This window comes from Hyaena hyaena, unplaced genomic scaffold, assembly GCF_003009895.1.
Source record: "Hyaena hyaena isolate Hyena2069 unplaced genomic scaffold, ASM300989v1 scaffold_181, whole genome shotgun sequence".
In the NCBI taxonomy this organism is placed as follows: Eukaryota; Metazoa; Chordata; class Mammalia; order Carnivora; family Hyaenidae; genus Hyaena; species Hyaena hyaena.
In genome coordinates this window covers 1,779,829-1,799,299 of record NW_024080813.1, presented here as the reverse complement: position 1 = coordinate 1,799,299, position 19,471 = coordinate 1,779,829, and the positions used below count along the sequence as shown (strand labels likewise).

Genomic DNA, 19,471 nt, shown 5'->3' with positions numbered 1-19,471 from the left:
ATAACTAAGCCTTCCTAAAACTGGTAGCTTCATAGAAAAGTTACCATAGATGTCCAAGAAATACCTTCCTGTTGCTGACTCATTTACTGGGAGACCAGAGCTATCCAAATATATCTTACAACCCAGAAGGCTCCTGTCTCTCACCAGCAAAACCTGGCCACTGAATCTTTCTTCTTCCTCGTCTCTTATAAGGAGGGGTAGAAATAGGAGAATGAAGTAAATATTACTGCTTATGACTCCCTAACTTTCAATTCTTTCTAAATTAAGTTTGAGGTAAAACTCAATGCAAAAACCTTAAAGGTTGACCAAATTTTCTCTAAATCTAAAGACAGCTCATTACTCTTTGGCAGAATATTTTTTTAAAGATTTAGAAAGCAGCAATCCCACAAGCCCAGATGTTACTCATCATAAATCAGCAAAGCAGATAGGCTGCATGCCTGTCACACAGGCAAGTACAGGGCAGGAAAGACTAAGGTATTAACAAAAACAGCACTGAAGTGCCATCTACACTGGGTTAAGGAGGTTAAAAGAAAGTGAAGAGTGATTATTCTATTTTGTTTCCATATTTATTAGCCTCAGAGAGGTTAAATTGGTTTTAGGGCTTGCTGAGGCAGGCAAGAGGCTGATAAATGGTGATATTCTATTGTGTTTTCATGCCCATTAGCCCCAAAAAAGTTAACATGATTTTCCAGTTTGATGAGGTAAGCAAGATACTGATTAAGTCCAAAGAAAAAACTGAAGACAAAAAAATAAATAAATAAAGGCAAAGCAATCGTTATGAGAGAAACGTTCTAAATCGTTCTAAAGAAACAAAATCACTGTATTATAATTATATGTAGCTCAGCTGAAAATAATATTTACATATTCACCATGGAAATAGTGACTATGGATTCAATTTAAAAAGCGTAATAAACGGGGTGCCTGGGTGTGTCAGTTGGTTGTGCATCTGACTTCAGCTCAGATCATGATCTCACACATCAGAGCCCCACATCAAGCTCTGTGCTGACAGCTAGCTCAGAGCCTGGAGCCTGTCTTAGGATTCTGTGTCTCCCTCTCTCTCTGACCCTCCCCTGCTCATGCTGTTTCTATCTCTCTCTCAAAAATAAATAAAACATTAAAAAAAAAAAGCATGATATAACTGTATTGAGACACAACAGGGAAACTGAAATTAGGGTAGGCAAGGAGTTGTAGATGACTAAATCTTGATCTCTCACGTTAGGATGTTTAGAGACAAGTCTAGGGGCACCTGGGTGGTTCAGTCGGTTAACCACCAACTCTGGATTTTGGCTCAGGTCATTATCTCACGATTTGTGATACTGAGCCCCAAGTCGGGCTCTATGATGATAATGCAGAGCCTGCTTAGAATTCTCTCTATCTCTCCCCAGTTGGTGGTCGCTCACGCTTGCTCTCTCTCTCTCTCTCTCAAAATAAAGAAATAAACTTAAAAAAAAGAAATACAGAGATAAATAGAACAACAAAAAGCTAAGATTTAGAAGGTGGGCAGAGTCAAAAACATTATATTGAGGTATACAGAATCCAAGACAACAATTCACTTGACTTTGAAAAATTACTGGAAAGAACATCTTGTTCTTAGTAAATAAATATCAATGCTACACAGAACCAATCTTTTCCTACGCTGCAATATTTCAACATGAAGAGCCCATTCCTGCCGGGTCATCTGATCCACATTTTACCATCCTATTGGCAATTTTCCTTTCAAAACAGTACTCCCTTATAGAATGCTTCATAAACTAAAAAATGATTAATCAGCCATATTCATTCTGCTCCAAAACATAGCCATTTGTTTTCCAGATTCAACAACCACAACTTTTTAACCTAAGTAGGATCTAATTCCTGACCACTACTTTTTTCCAAATCTGTTGTATATTGGTTTGTTATGATTTCAAATTCAATTGTTTATGACTTAAGTAAAGTGATTTTGATCTAAGGGTGAATTTGTTTACACTGCCGGGATGTTGTCATAGACACCTATACTCAGTAGTTCGACTATTGACAGGTACTGCTGGAGACTTATTGACAGTAACATAATGAAGAGCAACTAAGATGTAACATTTAAACTTTAAATACCAAGAGTTTGTGAGGTGGTACTGAGGGTGTTCAGTCTGGTCAAGGCTACTCTGTTCTAAAAAGTCTTCAAAGAGCTTGAGACACTTGTCTCTGCCCTGACCAGCCTTCTCTTGGTTGGCAAGGTATTAAACCATGCAGCGCTCCCAGGAAGGGAAGAGACATCTGTTCCTGCCCTGGCAAAGTTACTCCTCCTAGTCAATGGTATAAACTGTGTAAATGGTCCCTAGAGTGATAGCCTTCAGAGCAGTCCACCATGCCTGCCAACATCAGAGCCGCTGCCCACCAGCTACATGCCCCAGCAGCAAGGGACCTATGCCAGCAATGATACCCCAGCTCTCAGCTGGAAAGACTGACTCTACTGAGAACTAATGCATAGAAAGTTACACCTCAACTAAATTTGGGCTTTATTTCTTTCACCTCTCCATTGCCTGAAACAATAGTGTAATTAATCTATCACTGATTTGGAGTATTTCTTTCTTTATTGGCTTATTAAGAGACATTATTCTGTATGCTACTGGCTTGTGAAGTATTATTATAAATTATAATTTCCTACAATAAACCTGTTTTAAATAAATTACCAGCAAAGACAATCTGTCTCTGAGTATAATTTGCCTAAAATAAAACAAAATCTAAGTCTCCACATTCTTCTGAAAGCACTAAGACCAAATACGGGAAATTCATTTTTATAACTAAACTGACAATGCTTTGGTGTGATAGAAACCTATGACACAGGATCCTATCCTCAGGGTCAACTGTTATCAGTCAGTTGCACACCTAGCATATTGGACAAGCAGAAATGATCATTTTTTTTTTTTTACCACATCTACTCCTCTTACAACAAAATTATTTTCTGTAGTAATAATGAAATGAGAATAACTATGCAGAAAGTACACACAGATAGTGAGATTTTTCTTTTATTGACTTTGGGCACCTAATTATGCCAATAAAAAATTTCTACTGTAAAACAAATCTAAAATTTACACAAAAGGCCAAAAAGTTACAGATTAAAATACCTATTAATTATATTAATTTTTGAAAACAGGAAAATATTTATAAGTACATAATGAACTCAAAATACTTTGTTTTGAGTTCTGACTTCTGCAAATTTGTCAATGAATTCATTAAAATTGATCTTCGTATATTCATGTTCCATATGTAATAAAACCAGATTTGTCAATTTACCTTTCCTTAATCCCGTTATAAATCCTGTTATAAATAGGTCATGGGAATGTAATGTAGAACACAGACCACACAGTTAATAATACTGTAATAACTTTGTATGGAAACAGATGGTAACTAGAGTTATAGCGGGATCACTCTGTAATGTACAAAAATATTGAATCACTATGCTGTACACCTGAAACTAATAAGATACCACACATTAATTATATTTCAATTAAAAAGTTTATCTTTGCTCATAATCAATGAAGAATATGTTTTGTTAATTTTAACTTCCAGTTTCTTTCCTGAAGCAACAGATATCCAAATAGATAGGAAACATCTTAATGATAAAAATGACTTTGACAGGGTTTTATAAAATATCTATTCCACAATTAATTCCAGAAATTGTAATACTATTCATGTCTTTGTTTCTTTAGGATTGATTCTAGCTGCAACCTTCGGATGTACTCTGGTTGAAAAGCTTTTAAACACAAATAAGTGCTTCAAGAACTTAAGTTTTATTTCTTCATCTTTACAATCACTGGGCTGTATCTATTTATCTATTTGAAGTTTACTCCAAATCTATTACTTAAACTCAGGAACTTACAGCACCACAGGGGAGATGGAAATAAAAAATTTACCAGAAATAAGCTAGAAGGATTCTAAAGCCTTACAGGCTTATTCTTGAATGAGGCTAAATATAGCTGAGGGCATGGGTATTAGATAGGGTGGGGGGGTGGAGCGTAGGGCTGACTATAAAACTGGGAGTACTCTGAATTAACTCCTATGTAAAATACAGTATTATTAAAAAAACAAAAAATAAAGATGTGCTAATTGGAAGTGTTTATGTATATACTATGAAATTCAAAATTAATAACAGCAATTACTTAGAAATTGAACCAACAAAAGATTTTTTTAAGGAAGGAGTATTTGAAAATGAACATGGTTTAGAAACTGCTAGTACATGGTGATAAAAAAAAAAAAAAAAGACTGACTTTCAACTGTTTTATTATTTTTTTAATTCTCTACAGACAATGCAACTCCTTACTGTCCACACTGGGAGGGACCATTGCTAACGCCCCACCCTTTCTACACCTCCACTATCAGGTCACCTTTACCTATACTCCAACCCAAGTCTCTGAGTTACTTTGCCCAACTCACTCCTATTTTTCTCACACACACATGCACAAAAACAAAGACTGGAAACTAGAATTTGGCTTATGCTTAGAATAATTTTCCTTTTTTCTTTTTTGAGATTACGCATTTGAATTCACTCTCCTTACTCTCCTTAATATGCTATCTGAAACTATAACCTGAAAGTAAAATAAAAATAAAGCTCATTCAGGTTCTGAAAGTTCTGTATAATGGCAAAGGCATGTGGTACAACAGAGGAAAAGCAGCCTAAGACTAAGAATCTAGTCCTCGCCTTGCACGAACCAGAGATGTGGCTATGAGCACAAAAGTTTTCTTCTCTGGCCTCTCTTGTCTGTAGTGGACTCAAGACAGTTCACTGCCCTACAAAAGAAGAGATGTTGCATGGAATTATCTCTAAGCTTTTTTCCCCAACTCTTGCCATCTCCTTAGAAACATTTTTTAGAAATAGTTTTAAACAATGATTATTTGACAAGTAAACTAAAGTAATTGACATAACTATGCTGCTTCAAAGAATCCCTCCTAGTCTCCCTTATCACAGTAAATGGCAGCTTTGTTGCTCAGGAACTTTTTTAAACCTCCCTACATGTAATCCATCAAAAATTCTTTGGTCTCCATTTCAAAATTATATCCATAATCTAATCATTTTCTCAGCAACTACACTGTTACCATGTTAGTATAAGACACTACCATCTTAATCAGGACTGCTGCAAGCTTTCTTGTTTTCACTCCACCATTTCTCCTATAATAAACGTTTCTAAATGTTAAGTTATATGACACACCTCTATTCAAAATTCTCTTATTACTTCCCATCTTCTTCAAAGTAAAAGCCCAAGTCTCCAAAACTATTACCTAAAAACCCCCACACAATCTAACTGGACCCAACCTGCCTCTTACATAAAAACTTGCTACCACTCTGATATTATCACTTACCATTCCCCAATTCTTTCTGCTCCAGACACTGGCCTACATTTTCCTCCTCAGGTACACTCCCACCTCAGGACCCTTACACTTACAGTTTCCTCTGACTCTCCCAATGATTCACATGATTGGCTTCTTTGCTTAATTCATGTCTGTTCAAGTATCTTCCTACAAAAGATTCTATCAGTACCATGTAAAAATAGCACTCTACTCCAACCTATATATCCCTTTATCCTGCTGTATTTGTCCTCAAAATACTAACTACCATCTAATAGATTCATTAGTGTATTTTTATTGATCGCTTCATCCCAAAAGAATGACAGTAGGTGTTTTCTCTGTTTTGTTCACTGCTATTTTCTCAGTACCAAGAAGAGTAACTGGTACACTGAAGGTGCTCTGTATTGAATGAACAACAAAAGTAAAGGAACTATTAAATAACCAACTGTTTTCTCAATTAACATGAGCTAAATACAGTGAGGTTTCATTTCCCAATGGAGACATTTATATAGAGAGATACAGAGTCTTCTGAATTCTATACTGATTTGGGAAGAATTGACCAAATTCCAATAGTAACTTGAACTTGCTTTTTCTGGGTCCTGAAAAAATCTGAAAACTATATTTCATTGTAATAATTAGTTATAGTTTTATTATTTAAAATAATTTGGTTTATGTAGGACTCCTTTTCTTCTAAGATTAATTTTTAAACATATATTCATAATTAATATTATGATTTAATGCTTTTAAAGCTCTTACTATAAAAAAAAACTATTCTAGAATCAACTGCATAATTACATTTCTTCAGTGACCTTGTACTCTCATGAGCATTTACTCTAGACTAAACAGCCTCATTCAGCTGCCCTGTGTCTGACTGTCGATGAAAGAAGCTTGTTTGACAACTGCTTCAAGCAGAAACATATTTTTTTCCATGATTGAATAAAAAAGATTTAAAATTTACCAGACTAGAGCCAGACTAGAACTTTAAGCACAAAGGTTCATGTTAGATGTGTGAACTGATTTCTAATTCAAATGCCAAGAAAAACAGACACTAAAGACATTTTGCTGTCATAGCCAGTGGGGGAAAAAAGTTAATTTAGTAATATGTTCATAATTATAGCCAAATATAACATATATCATATATTATATACACATACATATCTCAGTCTTTTTTGTGACGTTCCTATTTTTCCACGTTCTTTGATTTTCTGATGTCCCTAAGACTTTATAAAATTAACATTTAAACTTAGATGGACAGTATCAAAAACAAAAAAATACAACTTTCCTCCATTTTCAGACAATCCACAGCTAAAGACCTTGACCAAAAAACAGAAATTTCAATGTGATTTTTAAAAATGCTTCTCCAAAATGGTAAGAAAAATCAATTAAACATTGATTAAAGTCAACATGATACTTACTGATGAAACACTTAAAGCATCAGAAATAAGAAACTGCAGTTATCAGAACTAGGTAACACCAGGTCAGGAAGTTCTAGCCAAATTCAATAAAATATAAAAAACTGAAGTCAAAGTTAGAGCATTTAAAAGAAAAACTTCATTTTTTCAGATGATTTACTTACAAATAAAACCCAGATATTCATCTAACAGGACAAAGTTATTAGAGTTCAGTAAAGTGAGATATAAAATAACATTATATTTAAGGATCAGTTAGATGGGTTCCTGGGTGGCTCAGCCAGTTAAACATACGACTTTGGCTCAGGTCATAATCTCACAGTTCATGAGTTCTAGCCCCACAATGGCTTCTGTGCTAACCGCTCAGAACCTGGGGCCTGCTTTGGATTCTGTGTCTCCCTCTCTCTCTGCCCCTCACCCACTCATGCTCTGTCTCTCTCTCAAAAATAAACATTAAAAATTTTTATTAATTTAAAAAATAATCAGAAAGCATTATGAAAATAATTTTATAACATCACAAGTATAACAAAAATTAATTTCTAAGTGAGATATATGAAAACTCAATAAATTTTAAGTGCCCATTCTTTTCTAATCAGTTTATAAGTTTAAAGCAATTCCAAATAAAATCCCAAAAGGAGTGGTGCTTGGTTATTATCTAAGAAGTGAAATGAATGGCTATATCCTAGCTATGCTGTTGTGAGTTTTGGTTTGTCTGATTACCTGTTTCATAATATTTTATTGTGAAAATTTTCAAATGTACAGAAAACTTAAAAGAATTGTACAGTGATTTGCTGCTTTGGCTAACAAAGTTTACGGAGAAGAATAAATGTATAAAAATGGCAAGAATACTTTGAAAAAGATAAATAACAAAGGAAGACTTGTCCCACCTGTGGGAGACAGAATTCTGAGATAGCCTACAAGATCTCCTCATGTGCATTTTTGCACAATCCCTTCTCCATGGGTGAATATGATGAATTTCACTGTTATATGGCAAAAGGGATTTTGCAGATGTAATTAAGCTCTCAAATCAGTTGACTGTCAGTTAATGAAAAGGGAAATTAGGGGCACCTGGGTGACTCAGCATCCAACTTCAGCTCAGGTCAGGAGCTTAGGTTTGTGGGTTAGAGCCCCACGTCACACTCTGTGCTGACAGCTGGGGACCTGGAACCAGCTTCGGAATCTGTCTCCCTCTCTCTCTCTCCCTCCCTGACTAGCGTTCTGTCCCTCTCTCTTTCTCTCAAAAACAAATAAACATTAAAACATTTTTAATAAAAAAGGGAAATTATCTAGGTGGGTCAAATTTAAATCGGGTAGGTACCCTTTAAAAGAAAGAGATTCAAAGTGATCTTCTCTTGCTGGCATTGAAGATGAAAGCCACTATAAGTTCTACATTTGGAAAGAACCTAAGTCTGCCAATAATATGAAGGAGCTTGGAAGACAACCCCCAAAGGCCTTGCTTACCCAGAACCACAGCACCTGCTGACATCTGATTATAACCACCTGACTGACACCGGAGTTACTTGGATCTGGATAACCCATGCCCGGACTACTGACTCACAGATACTGATAATGAATGAGGTAAAAATGGATGTTAAATTTGTGCTAACTTGATACACAGCAACAGAAAATAAATGCATAGCTTAATATTAAAACATATCATGAAGTTAAATTAATAATTATGTGATACTGTTAAATACTGAAACACAGATTAATAGAAAAGAAAGGGCAGTGGAGAAAAAGTCTTAGTGTATTAATTAAACACATCAGTAGAAAAAAGAAGTATTATTAAATATATTGGTCTGGGTCAACTGATATACCATATTGAAAAAATAAAGATTCTTTTACAGCTCCTTACAAAAACATAAATTCCAGATAAATTAAGTAATCAGATATAAAAACTGAAGCTACACAAAAATTAGAATATAAATATATATAAAAGTCTATGCTGATTTAGGAATTAGTAGAAGAAAAATGGAAAATTAACAGGACATCATCAATACATATTACTGCTGAGAGATGAAAACTATTTCATATCATTAACAATATAAGATTAAAAAATAGGAGATGAGGGCGATCTGGCTGCGACATCTGTCACCCCATTGATCGCCAGGGTTGATTCGGCTGATCTGGCTGGCTAGGCGGGTGTCTCCTTCCTCCCTCACCGCTCCATGTGCGTCCCTCCCGAAGCTGCGCGCTCAGTCGAAGAGGACGACCTTCCCCGATAGAGGAGGATCGTTCTTCGGTCAAGGGTATATGAGTAGCTGCGCTCCCCTGCTAGAACCTCCAAACAAGCTCTCAAGGTTAAAAAATAAAATTTTAAATTCCAAGAGTTAACAGTCTTACTATACTGTTTATATGAACTGACTCATATAAATAAATAAGGAAAACAATACAACCCCAGTAAAAAAGGAGACAAGGAGGATAAATAGACAACTCATGCATAGGAGGAAGAGAGGAAAAGAAATTACAAGGACTATGCCACAAATATAAAGACAGTACAAAGATGCTAAGGAAAGCAAATGGCACATGCAACGGCACAAAAATGTGTGAGACACAGTAAGATTGTTAAGAAACACCCAAGTATGAGGGAGCAGGGTATTATGACTACAGAGAGAGATAGGAGTCAGATTGTACAGATGATGATGAGCCACTGAAGGATATTAATGACAAAAAGACATGACCAGATTGATAAATTAAAAACTCTTCTAAGACAGCAATCAAGAAGTGCTTAAGTGGCACCTGCCTGGGTGTTTCAGTCAGTTATTAAGAGTCCCACTTCGGCTAAGGTCATGATCTCACAGTGAGTTCCAGCCCCACATCAAGCTCTCTGCAGTCAGCCTAGGGCATGCTTCAGATCCTCTGGTCTCATCTACCCCTCTGCACTTCCCTGCTTATTCTCTCTCTCTCTATCCCTCTCCCTCTCTCTCAAAATATAAACATTAAAAAGAAGAAGAAGTGCTTAAGAAGGGAGACGGGGTGCCTGGGTGGCTCAGCTGGTTAAGTGTCAGGCTCTTGACTTTAGCTCAGGTCATGATCTTGCAGTTCATGGGTTCATGCCCTACATCAGGCTCTGTGCTGGCAGCACAGAGCCTCCTTGGGATTCTCTCTCTCTCCTCTCTCTCTGCCCCTTCTCTGCTCATGCTCACTCTCAAAATAAATAAACTTAAAAAAAAAAAGGGGAGACAAAGAGAGTGTTATAACAAAAAATTGATAGAATATGTTCAATGCCTCATCTCAAAGTCTTGATATATAAGATTCTGATTTATCAACTGAAAAAAAAAAAACAGTTTTTAAGAACAAAAGAATGGTCATTAAAGCATCTCCAAGGTTACTGTGAAGGTGGGTCTTCTAGGGACTATACCCTATCATATTCCCTCCAGAATGAAAACTTTCATTGCTTTGCCAATAGTAATGATTTATTAACAGGTCAGTTACTTTTGGTAGGTTGGTTTTTATCAATATAGTCTATGGCCACACAAGAAAACAAAATTGATAGGTATTCAAAGAGATCAAATAAAAAACTTTCTAGTAATAACTAAGTCAATGCAATACTACTATTACTATCACAAATTTTTTCACCATTGATTATGTAATTACAGCTAAATAATCTTAGCATCTGATGAGGAAGGATTCAGGGTATTAAAGCATCAGACTTTAAATCTGTTTTGTAAAGCTATCATAACTGACAGTACCTGGCTGACTGGCTCAGTTAGTAGAGCATGTGACTCTTCATCTCAGGGCTGTAAGTTTGAGCCCCACATTGGGTGTAGAGATTACTTAAAAATAAAATCTTCAGGGACACCTTGGTGGCTCAATTAGTTAAATATCCCACTTTAGCTCAAATCATGAGCTCACAGTTCATGGGTTCGAACCCCACATCAGGCTCTGTGCTGACAGCTCAGAGCCTGGAGCCTGCTTCAGATTGTGTGTGTCTCTCTCTCCATCCCTCCCCAGCTGGTGCTCGTTCTCTCTCAAAAATAAATAAGTAAACATTTAAAAAATTTTTTAATCTTTAAAAAATAAAAAAATAAAGCTACCATAACTGATAGCACAGACATATCGTGTTAACAGAGAAATCTTAAAGATCACTTATCTTACAAAACAACAGTTTTCTTTATTTTTGTAATAAGCTCACGAATGAAAAACTTATATTAAATAAATCATTTCATCTACTTAAAACATAGAGATATCTGATTAAATAATTAGAAACTGATGAATAAACTTGATAAGCACTCATAATTTATATCAGCCTAGGGAATAACTCTTCTTTGGGTGGAAAGTAGTAAAATATTAACTAGAAATCCAGTTGATTATTAAAAAGACAATCTCAGGGTGCCAATCAATGAGACTACTAGACTAACCATTAAAGCCATTGTCTAGGGAATTTCAATTAGCAGTTAAATTTTCCCAATGCTTTCTCCCACTGGCACAGAATTAATAAACATGTTTATATACTGCCTTGAGCAAACCAGAAGAGTACTACCAATGCAACGTGAACTACAATTATATACTCATAATACTCTCCTGAGTGAAAAATTTTCATTTATTCTTCTGCTTCTCAGGTTTAACTCTAGAAACGATCTTAGTAAAAACCACCAAAAACCTCATGGCAATGTACTTTTGATTTCATCCTTTATCAAAGTTACACATGAGAATAAAAATATAGTTCTTTGGAGACACAATGCCTCCAAGACCTTATATCACCTAATTCCCAAAATATATAATTAAAATTATTTTGGGGGCACCTGGGTGGCTCAGTAGGTTAAGTGTCCAACTTTAGCTCAGGTCATGATCTCACGGCTCTTTAGTTCCATCCCCTCATTGCATTCTGTTGGGTTCTGTGCTGAGAGCTCAGAGCCTGGAGGCTGTTTCCAATTCTGTGTCTCCCCCTCTCTCTGACCCTCTCCTGTTTGTGCTCTGTCTCTCACTCTCTCAAAAATAAATATTAAAAAAAATTAAAAATAAAATTGTTTTCAAAGAGCCTGCATCCATATTTTTGCACCAACTAAAGTGAAACTACTAAAGTGAAAGTACAAAGTATCCCATTCTTGACTTCACCAAATCATACAGATTTCAAAAACAGATATAAGAAAAGAGAAATGAGTTAGTTAATTTATTCTCTATTTGCCTCCAGAAAAATTGAACTTGTTCCCTCTGTAGGATATAATATAAAATGGAAATTTTGTTGTAACAGGAAAAGAAAAGAGAAGAATGGAGAAGTTAGAGGACTGGGGGAAGTGGGAGAGCCCACCGTAAAGGGATATACAAGGCTTAGTAGATACAAGACATGGACAACTCTTAGGACAGATGTGTAACTATTACACCTTTAGTCAACTTAAGTTTATATTGTACTCTAACAGCAGCACTTTTGAGGATATCAAATCGTTCTCTGAAAAGTTACTTCATAGAAAAAATTCTTTAGTTTCTAAATGTTTCTGAAAGTTAGATTAAATAAAAATATATTCTTAGATTTATAGTTTTCTTTAATAAGAAAAAATTAGATAGCATATAGCTTCAAATAAAAATTCCAGAAAAGAAAATGAATAGCATAAGAAATCAATTTAGAGTTTATTTTTGGCAAATGTTTTAGTATGAGGTGGTAACATCACCAAAAAGACAGCTTGAGCAAATACCGGCTCTCCAAACTAAAGCTGTCTGTGTGGAATTCAATCTCTTTCTCAAGGTAGAAGGCTGAAGAGATATAAAGTAAATTCTATCCTCATAGATAAATAGTTCTATATCAAGAAAAAGTCGATGTTTCTTTAGTAATTTTGATATCATTGTTGATGATCTGGAAATTCCTACACTACTTAGCCACAGATGGCTACAAAAAAGTGTTACAGGGGCACATGGGTGGTTCAGTTGGTTAAGCATTCAACTTCAGCTCAGGTCATGATCTCATAGTTCATGGGTTCGGGCCCTGCATCAGGTTCTGTGCTGACAGCTCAGAGCCTGAAGCTTGCTTCAGATTCTGTGGTTTCCGTGCTCTCTGCCCCTCCCCTACTAATATTCTCTTTTTCTCTCAAAAATAAATAAAACATGGAAAAACATTTTAAGGAAAAAAAAGTATTATAGTCAAGGTCTGTTGACTTAAATACATACATGTTTATTTGTAATCAAAACAAGCTGCCTTCTTAACTGTTATGGATACAATATGTATGTATAGCCTGTTGAGAGAAGCAAAAGTCTACTTTGAGAATTCTGAAACTAACTATATTCTAAATAGTCAATGGCTAATGAAAATCCCCCAACCACCACTACCAAAAAAAAAAGAAAGAAAAAAAGTGATCCAGCCTCCTTTATTTAGGTTCAAATAAGACTGCAAGTATGAAAAACTTGGGAAAAGTACAAACATTATATGGTTATACCTTATCTAAAAAACACTTACCCTACATTTAAAAATGTAAATCATAATGATAAAGGCAAAAGGAAACCAAAAAGGGGTCCAAACAATCAGAAGAATTGCCAGTTTATTAAATTTAACAATTTGCCCTAAACTAAAAGAAAAAGCAATCAAGCTACATCTATTTTACACAGATTTCTAATGGGGCTAGTTGAATATACACACATATACACATCACAGCAGCACCAAAAATAACAGATTACAAGAAGAAAATAAGGAGGATATTCCACTGCAAAGACCCAGTAAGAATCAGCAAAAATAAAACACTAAATGCAAGAGGTAATGAACTTAAAGGAAAAAAGAAAAAAACAGCCAGGACTCAGTGGCTGGGACAGGCAAAGGTTGGCTGTGACCAGGTGAGAAGTAGAAAACCTACCTCCACCCTCTTCAACTCAATGCTGACACAGACAAAAGCCTTCAACCACTAAGGCAGAAAACCCATTCTTCCCTGTGCTAACACAAGGATGCAAAGCAGAAATTGGGGGAGGAACAGGAAACTGTCTTACACCGAAGACTTCCCATCCCTATCAACATGGGACTCTGTTTAGCTGTGGGGCTATGAGAGGAATAGCAAACACACCTGGACTGTGAAATAAAAGACAAAAGTTGTTTGCCTCAGGAAAGAGCTAGGTACACCAAGAAAGCACCACTCTGAGGTTCCAGCATATAAGACCTCCTGAGGCTAAAGTTGGAACAGGAGAACTACGAAATCCCCTTGCTCCCACCACAAAACTAATTCCAAGTAAAAAGAAGAAGCAGTCTACTGCGGGGAAGAGAGAACCCAAGAGGGAACCCCTATGTGGCTCAGGCTGGCAGGGCCTGCTGAAAGCTAAGAGTGGAGCAAGAACACTGAAAAGATCCCTCCAGCACTCCAGGCCTCCACAAAGTGGCAATTTGAAGCCTATCAACAACAACTGAATCAACAACAAGACCCAAACTAAGATTAAACTATAGACTTAATGCTCAACTCTCTATACTAATGCCCTGGCAGAAAAAAAGGACATAAATATTTCCAGGCATAAATATTATTCATCTCCGTCTTTGCTGTTCTGTCGCACAGAATATCCAATATTCAAGCAAGAGTTCCAATAAACACAAGAAAGCAGGAAAAATAAATCTATCATCATGACATAAAATAGTCAACAGAACCAACCCCAGAGATGTTGGAAGTATCAAAGAGGCACTTTAAAGTAACGTGATTACTAAGCTAAAGGATCTAGTGAAAAAGGTAGAGAACATGTATAAACAGGGAGTTTCAGAAAAAAGGTGAAAATTATAAAAAGGAATGATATGGGAATAAATACTAGTTATGAAGATAGCAAGATCAGAAAGAAATTCTTTAATGAAAAAAAGAAATGTGTGAAGAAATAATGGTTGAGATAGTTACAAAATAAAAAATTGTAGCTTCAAGAAGTACAGAGAAACTTGGAAAGCTCAGAGAAACTGTATTTTTATATATAATGCCAGTTCCTTGCAGAAAACATCGAGCAAATCTTGTTTTTAATGCAATCTGGCAATCTTTGCTTATTATGTGGAATATTTAGACCTGTGCTATCCAATATGGGAGCCACTAGCCATGTGGCTATTTAAACATAACTGAATTAAAATGTAAAATTCAATTCTTCAACTGCACTAAGACACATTCAAGTGCTCAGGAGAAATATGAAACTGAGGACTACTACACTGGACAATAGAGACATAATATTTCTGTCACTTCAGAAAGTTGTATTGGGTAGTACTGTTTTAGATCATTAAAAAATTTTTTTAATGTTTATTTATTCTTGAAAGAGAGAGAGAGAGAGAGAGCGCGCGACAGATCATGAACAGGGCAGTGGCAGAGAGAGGGAGACACAGAATCCGAAGCAGGCTCCAGGCTCTGAGCTGGCTGTCAGCAGTGAGCCCAACACAGTCTCAAACCCACAAACAATGAGGTCATGACCTGAGCCGAAGTCGGACACTTAACTGATTGAGCCACCCAGGTGCCCCCAGATCATTTATACATAATGCAATTATAGATACGATTAAGACTAAATCTACTACTATGCTGTTCCCTAATTGTTTCATTTCTTTCTTTTTTTCCACCCTCTTTTCCTGTCCTCCTTTTCATTAATGAAGTATTTTTTATGATCTCATTATATTCTCTGCTATTGACTTATAGACTATCCCTCTTTTTTTTTTTTTACATTTTGGTAGTTGCTCTAGGGTTTATATTAAACATCTTTAGCTTATCACCATCTCCAGATACTCCTATACGACTTCACATATACTGTAAGAACATTACAGCAATAGTTTTCCCCTCTTCCTATCCTCTGTACTGTTGTCATTCATTTCACTTGTGCACTGTCATTATGTATGTCTATTTCCATAGTCTTTCAAATGTAATTTTGATGACAAAACTATTGGAAAATACAAAGCCCTGTAACAAAGGAAATACTATTTTATATACTTTATCATCACTAACATTAAAAATAATTTTTTAAAAATTTTATTTTAGAGATCTAGAATTCTGGCACTTGTTAACCCAGTAAGAGATAAAAAATCTTTATCACTAATAACTTTTCACATCATGAAACCTAATATCGTCTGTCTCAAGCTTCAAGTTTAGCGAATTGTTTGATAAATTTATATCAAACTCAAAAGGGGTTTTAGGTTTTGTTTCACATCCCTTTGGCTTCATGTTTGGAAGATGTAGGACCTTAAAAGAATACAGAGCTAAAGAAAATATTAAGATCTACTAAATAGATTAGTAAATTATCTATCATTTTAATAGTAATTTGATCTTAGAGCCACCAGTTTCGTATGTAAAATACTATGTATGCATCACATTCAAGATTTTGGTTTTGAAGATGCATGTAGGGTTTTTTTGTTGTTTTTTCTGGGGTTTTTTTTGTTTTGTTTTTGGTTTTGGTTTTTTGTACATTGGTTTCATTATGTTTCATCTATCTTGTTTTTGCTGTTGGGACCTTTTTGTTTTTTTTAAGAGAGAGAGAGAAAGAGCATAAGCAAGGGAGGGGGGAGAGAGAGACAGAGAGAGAGAACACAAGTTGGGGAGGGGCAGATAGATAGAATCCAAAGTAGGCTCCAGGCTCAGCTGTCAGCACAGAGCCCAATCTGGGGCTCAAACCCACGAACTGTAAGATCATGACCTGAGTCAAAGTCGGACATTTAACTGACTAAACCACCCAGGCGCCCTCTCACATTATATTCTTTACAGTATTTTATTTTGTTAAGAAGCAATGGTTTCTGAATCATCTTTTCATTCAAAAGTTTAGGTTAAGAAACCAGACCAAGACATGTATTTGTTCCATCCAACAAAGTCAGTGCTAACACTTTTTAAGTATACTATAGATACAGACCTGGTTCCCTGAGACAGACTGTGATCATCTCCATCACTCAAAAGAGTCACGATCCCAGGTTCATTTCCAAAACAGATGCATACAGTATGGCTTTTGAGTCACTGGGCCAGTCCTACATTACACCTTTTGACTAAATATATTTTGTGGCTCATTTGTCATAAATATACTTACACTGTAAACAACAGACAATTAGTAAATCTACTCTTTTTTCATGGCAAGGTCACAACGCTCATATTTTTACTGGTTTACTAATGACTAAATTAAGCCCCTGTTTCTAAAAAAAAATACACAGTGAGATGCAAATGAACAGCTACTTCAGTATGGCTGCCAATGACATCATTAAAAAGAGAACTAATATAATCCAATCTTAATCTCAAAAGACCTAAAAAAAAAAAAACCATAGAAAAAATAACGTGTGCCCTTAGTATTAAGCACCATTCATTTTTGCAAAAGAGTATAGTTCCATAAATTCAAAATCTAAGAGTTTTTTAAAGTGTAAGTTAAAAACAGTACCAACAGTTAAGCCCTAAAATGAGCTCCTCAATGAGAAGTTCTTAGACACTCACCCAAGCCTTCCTAGCATCTCGAGCTCAGGAACCTGTGGTCCACAGGTCTCTATCTGCAGTGGTTGGTATTCATATAGAGCTTCTTCAAGCTTTTGAATAGGTGCTAATGAAATATGCTGACCCTGTTAGAAAAATGAAAAAGAGCAATACCTTTTATTTTCATATTACTACTTATTTGTAGACTAAATTCCTTACTTTAAAATATTAACCATTAAGTCTGCTATTTCACTGGTCCACTTCATTACATTACTGAAACCCACATTATATAATTAACATATAGTAACTGACATGATTTAAAAGAAGAAAACCAAACCCATCATTAAATTCAAATTTAGCACTAGGGCTCCTGGGTGGCTTGGTCAGTTGAGCATCCAACTCTTGATTTCAGCTCAGGTCATGATCTCGTGGTTCTCCTGTGCTGACAGCTGGAGCCTGCATGGGATTTTCTCTGTGTCTCTCACTCACTCTGCCCCCCCCCGCCCCCCCGCTTGAGCATGGGTGCTCTCTCGAAATAAAAAAAAAAATTTCAAATTTAGCCTTAAAGAGTATAGTTATTCACTATCAATGGTAGAATTCAGCATATAATAAGTGCAGTCTGTCCTCAATTTTCCTATTTTCATCATATAGCTTTGACAGTTTTGGTACTCAGTGTTTTATTGAAAGCCCTAATTAGACAAGAAAATGAATTAAATTATTCCCCACAAAATTTTGCCAAATAAATGTCTACTCTCTTAAGTCTTTAAAATGAAATAAAAAACTTACTTACCAAATGTGTGTATATGATATTTACTTACACCCCCCCCCAACACACACACACACACACACACAGAGGGAGTTCTGCTATAAAAACTAAGCTGAATGAAACATCCAGGATTTTTCTGAAAAGAAATAACTACTGAAGAACTAAAATAAAAGGACCATATTTAATTACTAGCATACAAAATTAAAGCCCACTGAGCCATATAACATCATTACACTGAGGTTTATCATACATTTGAACACAGATTCTAATTTTTAAAAATCCCAATTTTTTATATAGTTCATGTTTTCGGATTCTAACTCTAGTTCTGTTATTTTTCGTTGTATAGTTCTCATCAATTTATTTCCTAGCCTTTTAATAAAATCCAGCTCTTGTAGTTATTAATCCCACCATTTTCTAGTTTATAGTTTAGTTCTGTTGTTACCTTCCTTAGTTTCCTTTATTGTTCCCCTAAATTACTAAGTTGGATACATAGGACATTTCTCTTTTATTAAAAAAAAAAGTAAAAACCATGACTTAAAAGTGATAAAGTGCAACTGAGGCAGTGAGGAACAACCACTGAAAACATCTGCATGTGACTTGTTTTTCTTTTCAACAAAATTTAATCTCATGTAGCATCACCCTAGTTAGTTTACTGTCATGCATTAATAACTTCACTGACAATGCAACCTCAAAAGTCCTTCACCAAACACTGGCAAAGGACCTGAATAGACCATTTCTCCAAAGATATATAAACTGCCATTAAGCATATAAAAAGATGCTTAACATCACTAGTCATTAAGGAAATGCAAATCAAAACCACAACGATATACCATGTAACACCCATGACTATTAAGGATGGCTATTATCCAAAGCAAATAAAACCACAGAAAACAAGTTTTGTCAAGGATCTAAACAAATCTGAACTCTTGTGCATTGCTGGTGGGAATGTAAAATGGTGTAGCCACTATGGAAAACAGGATGGTGACTCCTCAAAATACTAAATATAGAATTATCATATAAGCCAACAAAATCCATTACTGACTATATATACAATGTAGTGAAATGTAGTGAAGTACAAATATGGTAAAAGCAGGAATTCAAACAAATATTTGTACACCAATGTTCATAGCATCATTACGGACAGAAGCCAAATGGCAGGAGCAACCCACGTGTCCACTGACGGATGAATAAATAAATGGAATATTATTCAGCCTTAAAAAGGAAAAAATGTTGACACATGTTAAAACATGGATGAATCTTAAAAACATTATGCTAAGTGAAATAAGTCAGTTACAGAGGTGCCTACATGGCTCAGTCAATTAAACATCCAATTCTTGACTTTCAGCTCAGGTCAAGATCTCATGATTTGGGAGTTCTAACCCTGCATCAGGCTCTGCGCTCATAGCATAGAGCCTACTTGGGATTCTGTCTCCCTCTCTCTTTGCCACTCCCCTGCTTGCTCTCTATCGCTCTCTTAAAATAAATAAAAATAAACTAAGAAAGGAGAGGAGGAGGAGAAGAAGAAGGGGGGAAGGGAAGGAGGGGGAGGGGGAAGGGAAGGAGGGGGAGGGGGAGGGGAAGGAGGGGGAGGGGGAGGGGAAGGGGGGAAGAGGAAGGAGAAAGGAGGGAGAGGAGAAGGGGGAGGAGGAGGGAGGGAGAGGAGGAGGAGAAGTAGA

The 19,471-nt window shown here is 35.9% G+C and overlaps 1 protein-coding gene across 1 annotated transcript in view; it reads right to left on the bottom strand.

The window, feature by feature from the left end:
- Positions 1–19,471, bottom strand: part of MNAT1 (MNAT1 component of CDK activating kinase) — a 220,522-nt gene that overhangs the window by 57,606 nt on the left and 143,445 nt on the right. The window contains exon 7 of the mRNA XM_039240755.1: positions 17,054–17,175. Within this exon, the coding sequence (XP_039096686.1) occupies positions 17,054–17,175 (122 nt within the window). The remainder of the gene's footprint in view (positions 1–17,053; positions 17,176–19,471) is intronic.